At 37.7% G+C, this 6,214-nt stretch overlaps 1 protein-coding gene across 1 annotated transcript in view; it reads right to left on the bottom strand.

The window, feature by feature from the left end:
* Window positions 1-6,214, bottom strand: part of LOC101565005 (heterogeneous nuclear ribonucleoprotein R) — a 94,508-nt gene that overhangs the window by 59,936 nt on the left and 28,358 nt on the right. The window contains exon 7 of the mRNA XM_012516101.2: window positions 3,796-4,001. Coding sequence (XP_012371555.1) covers window positions 3,796-4,001 — 206 coding nt within the window. The remainder of the gene's footprint in view (window positions 1-3,795; window positions 4,002-6,214) is intronic.

Below are 6,214 nucleotides of genomic sequence, written 5' to 3'. Positions count from 1 at the left end.
TAAAACCTTGAGGGACAGAGAGACTGTGAAAGTATTAGAATAAAACAAAAATGGATTCTTTTACAGTTAGCTCAATGAAATAAAATGGCCTTTTGATTTAAAATCTATAACTCACTTAAGAGTGAAACATTCAACTACTAAAAATAGTTGCTACATGGAAAAAAGTACCATGAGCAAAATCAAAACAAATAATGTTTTTTAAAACCTGAAACAGAGCTGGTGAGATGGCTCAGTGGTCTAAAGCACCTACTTAGAACAAGCTTAGCAAAGCATAGGGACCACGGTTCAATCCCCCCAGCACCACATGCCAGCCAGGCCCGCCCCCTGGTGGGCTGAGCTGGCCACACACACACAAATTTTTAAAAAAAAAAATTTTTTTTTAAACCTGAAACAAATATTACAGAGAATACTTTTCCTTTCCTTTGTATCAGAGCTCCAGAAAATAAGAAAAAAATCAACAATTGAATAAAAAATAGGCAAAGTAAGCCAGTGTGGCTGCACAGGCCTATAATCCCAAGACTCTGGGAGACAGGAAGAAGGAATGCGAGTCTGAGCCCAACCTGGGCAACTCAGCAGCAAGTGAAATTTAGGAGTACACAATTCATACAAAGAAACGCACATGGCCCTTCAAACATAGTAAAAGCTGAAAATCATCCATGATGAGAACCAAATCGTTAACAGTAATGGACACAAAATTTGTTATCAGATGACAAAAAAGTTTGACCATACTCTATTTTGCTAGGGATAAGGAAAACCTCCTATAGAGAGGAGAGTAGAAACATTTTAACAATTGTAGGTGAGTTTGTCCTTTTGCCCACAATTCTACTCCTAAGAATCTTTTCTGAACATATATTTAATGTCTGTATCAATTGACATAAAGATTTATTCTGTATAATATTATAAAACTAACAAAAATTTAGATAACCAAATGTCCATCTGGTCAAATATACTATGGTGTATCTACTGAATGAAGCATTATGTACCCATAAAAATTAGAGTTCTATGACACAGAAAGATTCCCAGGAGAATATACTGTTGGTAAGGTAAGACATGGTTTTTCCCATTATTTATAGCTCCAAAACAGAGATACAACTGATAGTTAAAGGGATAAGCAACCACTGTCCCACAGTTTAACTTGCAGCATCTTAATTTTTTTAAATGGTATATATATTAATGGAGTATTTTCTCAAAGCTGATTAAACTAGTGAATAAAGCAAATACAAATCAATGAATAAAGGAGACTAAAGGAGGCTACCAGCAGTGATTCATATGAAATATAAGAAAAAAAAAGAAAAAAACTCAAAAAAGTTCATTTGCCAGAATTTGCCTAAGGAAACACCAAAATGATAAACTATAGACTACCGAAACTAGGTGCCTAACCAGTGGACAAGAGGGATAGGGCAGATGCGCGGATAAGTAAAAAGCAGGACTTCTTCCTCTATACTTCTCTATATAATGTCTGAACTAGGGAAACAGGTTATCCATTCAAGCAAAAAATTAACACCTCCACTGAACAAACTGTTGCCTCAGATTAAAAAGGCTTGATGAGTAAGATAGGATCACCTCTACTCCTCCCTTCTTAATATCCCTTATGGATGCTACAAAACTGAAGTCTAGCCTCTACATTAGATAGGTCCCTCCCAGTCTATTCACCATTTTTATAATTTTTTTGTGATGTTGGGATTGAAACCAAGGGTTTCATACATGCTAGGCAAGTACCGTACCACCACTCAAGCAAGCCTCAAACCTTTTCTTTAACTTAACAATGATTTTTTTTTTTTTTTCCTGTGAAGAAATTGTAACGTTCTACATAAAATTACTTGTCTGAGGCTGAGGAGACAGCTTGGTGGTCTAAGCTCCTGTCCAGCAAACGCAAGAACCCAGGTTCAATTTCTGGTACCAAATGCTGCGCCAGCCACCAAACCAGGTGTGGTGACAACACACCTGTAATCCCAGTGCTGGAAAGGCTCAAACAGGAAGATCACTACGAGTCCAAGCTGCATAGTGAGACCCTCTACCAAATACATTAAAACAAACAACAAAAACAAAACCAAGGAGTCAATATTATTCAAACCAATTTTTTAGCAGCCTCCTTTACATTTTAAAACTTGCTGATTCAGAAAGAATGGTTACAAGAATAAAATTTTAAGGTTTTCTGATCAAAAAAGATTTAGAATTAACTTCTACCTGAAAGGTTACTAGGTATGTCAAAAATGTTGATAAGCACATGGCTAGAATATTATACTTCAGATTTTCAACAAACATGATTCCTTCCTTATGATGTACACTATTTCTTTAGTGCTATTTTTAGCTATTAGTACCAGAACACGCTAAGCAAGCAATCTTATTTCTGAGCTACCCCAACCTTCCTATTAAACCAGCACACTTCCAATAAGTAATTTTACATAGTATATTACAGTTTCTTGAAAGAAAAAAGATCCATGTTTGGTTATGAAAGAAAGGTTTGGGATGTAACTGAGTGGCAATGGAACATTTGCCTAGCATGTATAGAAAAAGCAGCACAGGCTACACTTTGTTTCTATAAGGAAATTCAAAGCTGTAATGGATCTTAGAGACATATCCACTCCAATAAAACAATCCCAGGGTTTTGACCCGAGCTGTAATTGCATTGACAAGAAATAACTGAAAAGAAAATAACCTAATAGAAAAAGAAAAACAACAGGCTAGATGATTTCCAATCCTTTTCTTACAGACACATCTACTCAAGAAATATGACACAAAAGATACTAAGCAACATTTCTGAGCCTCTACGGTTCATTCTCAAAGGATTTTCTCTGCTTAATGCAAAAATGTCTTTACCTACAAAACTACATCATATTAGCACTATATAAACCAAAGCTCTCCAAACTAGTCACCGTTGTGATCTGCTTCCTTAAAATCTTGAAGAAAAAGCTTGAAGAAAAGAATTTTCACTGCTCAACCTGATAGCACATGCCTATAATCCCAGCACTCTAGACAATGAGGCAGGAGAATCACTTCAAGGGCAACCTAGGCTAGCTACATAGTGAAAAGCCGTCTCAAAAAATAAATACATAAAAACTTCACCTAAAGAAGAATCTAACCAGCCATCCACAGAGCAATAGCCTTCCAGAGAAGGGAAGAGGCACACCAAAATGAATCTACTGCAAGCAGCAAAGATGAAACTGCTATTTTCCTTTAAACTCAGGAGTCACCTAAAGGAAAGCCCGAGAACCAGGACACACAGCACCACCTCTTACCCAAGGGTGAAAGGCAAGGGCTGAGGAGGAAACCAAAGGCCCTCTAATAGGACCCGTCATGCATACTTTGCCATTAGCAAGCGACAGCAAATATGACAATCCTTTGCCTTTCCTCATAAGCACAACATTCTAAAGGAAGCTAATCATAGAAAAAAGAAGGGAGAGAGGGAAGGAACACTTAAACAAGAAAAATTAGGTATAAATCTAAAAAATATGTAACTCACGGTCACGTAATAAAAGTCATAGCATGTCAAGGATTCCTTTTCAAAACCACTGTATCCCTCAGTGTTCCTAGCACTAAACAAATACCCAGTATGTATGAAACAATTAAAGGATTTAATTTCTGTCCCTTTAGCACATTTAATCTGTAGGAAAAGAGGTGGTTAATGGAGAGTTAACGTTTGGACACTAAGACTACTACTCCAGTGTTAAATTAGCTTCTTATAAAACAAAGTCAAGAGCTACAATTAGTATTATAAACATGGAAAAGTTTGAACTTTAATCTGAATATAAAATAGAAGAGAAAACTACCCCCACTCCAAGCAACTGCATTTACCTTAGCCATGACTTCTGGATCTGGTTCTTCCACAGGGTCAGCCCATTCAACTGTAACTACATTTCCCCATACTTTTACTTTTCCACTCATCAGCCGACGTCTGGTTTGTGCTGCTGACTTGTGATCCTCATATTCAAGGAAGCAGAACCCCCGATTCTTCTTTTTGTCATCGGGTTGATGATACAGAATAACGTCCACCAAACCCTCTGTTAAACCAACAGCCAGATATATAAGCCAAAAGCATCCACCACACATCTAGTGATCAGGCAGACCTAAATCCACTTGCCAATAATAAAAAAAAAATTGAAAAGGCCTCAAAATGAGTCACTACTTACTTAGTAGACAGTCAAATCAGCATAATTAGATACAGGGTTTGGGACAGTATTACATGATCCCTAAATTTTACGGTCCTAAAGGTACAGCCATATGCAACACAACTACTGTTATTTGTCACTTAACATCCTACAATGTTTTAGAGTATCTGATGTAACGTGACCTCCTAAATTTCTTGCGGGGGGTGGGGGGGTGAGGCGTTCCACAATATAATTCAGGCTGGCCTTAAACTCACTGTGTAGCCCAGACTGGCCTTGAACTCTTGGCAATTCTCTTGTCTCAGCCTCCCAAGAGCTGGGATTACAGACGTGCACTACATGCCCAGCAACTTCATAATTTTTAGAAACACCATCAAGAACCTTCAGAACCAAATTATTAACAAAATTCCAAGAACTTTCAACAACTAATCATGGCCAAATAACCTTCTTTACTTACATCTAACTTAAAAGTTATAGGTTTTTTCTAATACTGAGGACTGAACTCAGGACTTTTCACATGCTAGGCAAGCACTCTTCTACTAACCTACATCTCCAGCCCTACCTCTAGGTTTTAAATACTATCTTTTTTTTTTGAGACAGGGTCTCACTGTGTAATTCAGGGCGGCCTTGAACTCATTACATAGCCAGACTGGCCTCAAACTCATGCCAATTCTCCTGCCTCTGTCCCCCAAGTGTTGAGATTACAGAGGCATGAGCCACAGATATACCCAGCTATCTATCCTCTTATAAATGCTTTGATTTTATGCTTAGCCCAGACTTCCCTAAATTCACAAGTGTCTACTCACTTAAAATGCCCTCCTAGATGTCTCAGACAAATTAAACATATCCCAAACAGCACCACTTTGCCAAAAATCTGTCTTCCCTGTCTAATAATACCACCCAACATACTCCTGAGCCAGAAACTAATGAGGCTTTCTTGATCTCCTCCCTTACTTTCTCTTTGCCTATATAGTTTCAAACCCATTCACTTCATTCCACGCCTTGCTACTGCCATCATCCAGTCAGCTATCTGATCTGTGACATGCTTACCTAGCTGATCAACTTCCATCCTTGACCACACCTCCAAGCCCCCATCCACATAGCAGTAGGAATATTTTATAACTATAAAACAGAAGTCATTCCTTGCTTAAGGCCTTCAAATACATTAAGACTTTCTACTTTATATAAATCTCGTGATTTTCCTTTTAAAAACGGCCTTCTATGTTACTTTAATATACAGAATTATTCCTTGCCCTGAAGACTCAGCTGGTATGTGTTGCACTTCCTTTTGCTTTTCATATACTGTATCCTCTCCATTCAAGTCTTACTTGAAGTAACACCTTATGAGAAAATTTTTCCATAACCACAGAAAGAGGGACAGTAGCTATTCTCTAGCTAAATATTTCATATTGTTATCTTCCTAGCATTTAATCACAATGTGTACATATTTCTTTAAATCTGGGGTCTTAATTCCTTTCCCAAAATGTAGACTCTTTGAGGGCAAGGAATAGGTCTCTCATTGCCCCCTGTATGCTAGTACATAGCACAATGCCAGCACTGAACAAGTCTTAATAAACACCTGCTAAAGGAATGAGAAAATGGACATGAAGCCAGAAAGAAGCTGGTAAGTAATAAAAAGTGACAGTTAAATAACTGTTCCAGTGAGTTATCTGACCAACACAAGGGGCAGAGGCAGTTACAAACTGGGATAGAAAAATCAAGATTTTTAGATGGGCAGAATTTCTAGTGTCAAGATCCAGAATGTGACCTGCAGATGGCAGAGCTGCAGTAAAGGATTATAGATGAGAGCGGTCACAGAACTGGGAGTCTGGGGCTCTGGACAGGTCATCAAGACAGATGTCAAAGATATTAAGAATAAGTCAGCTTAGGGCAGAAGAAGAATATAAGTCTGAAGCAGTCTTCAAACTAAAGAAATGCTTAAACCAGAAAAGAGATCAATGAAAGCTTTAAAGGAAAAGAACATTATGTCTGAATGACCAAAATGTAAAGGAATATTATTTTAACAATAAAAGACAGTGCTCTAAAACAGTGTTAACAAATCAAACCTCGCCTCAGTCAACCTCAAAAGGCATTTAAAAACTGTAATG

This window comes from Octodon degus, unplaced genomic scaffold, assembly GCF_000260255.1.
Source record: "Octodon degus isolate 3935 unplaced genomic scaffold, OctDeg1.0 scaffold00092, whole genome shotgun sequence".
NCBI classification, from domain to species: domain Eukaryota; kingdom Metazoa; phylum Chordata; class Mammalia; order Rodentia; family Octodontidae; genus Octodon; species Octodon degus.
Note: the sequence above shows the minus strand (reverse complement) of the source record. Positions and strands in the feature narration are given on the sequence as shown.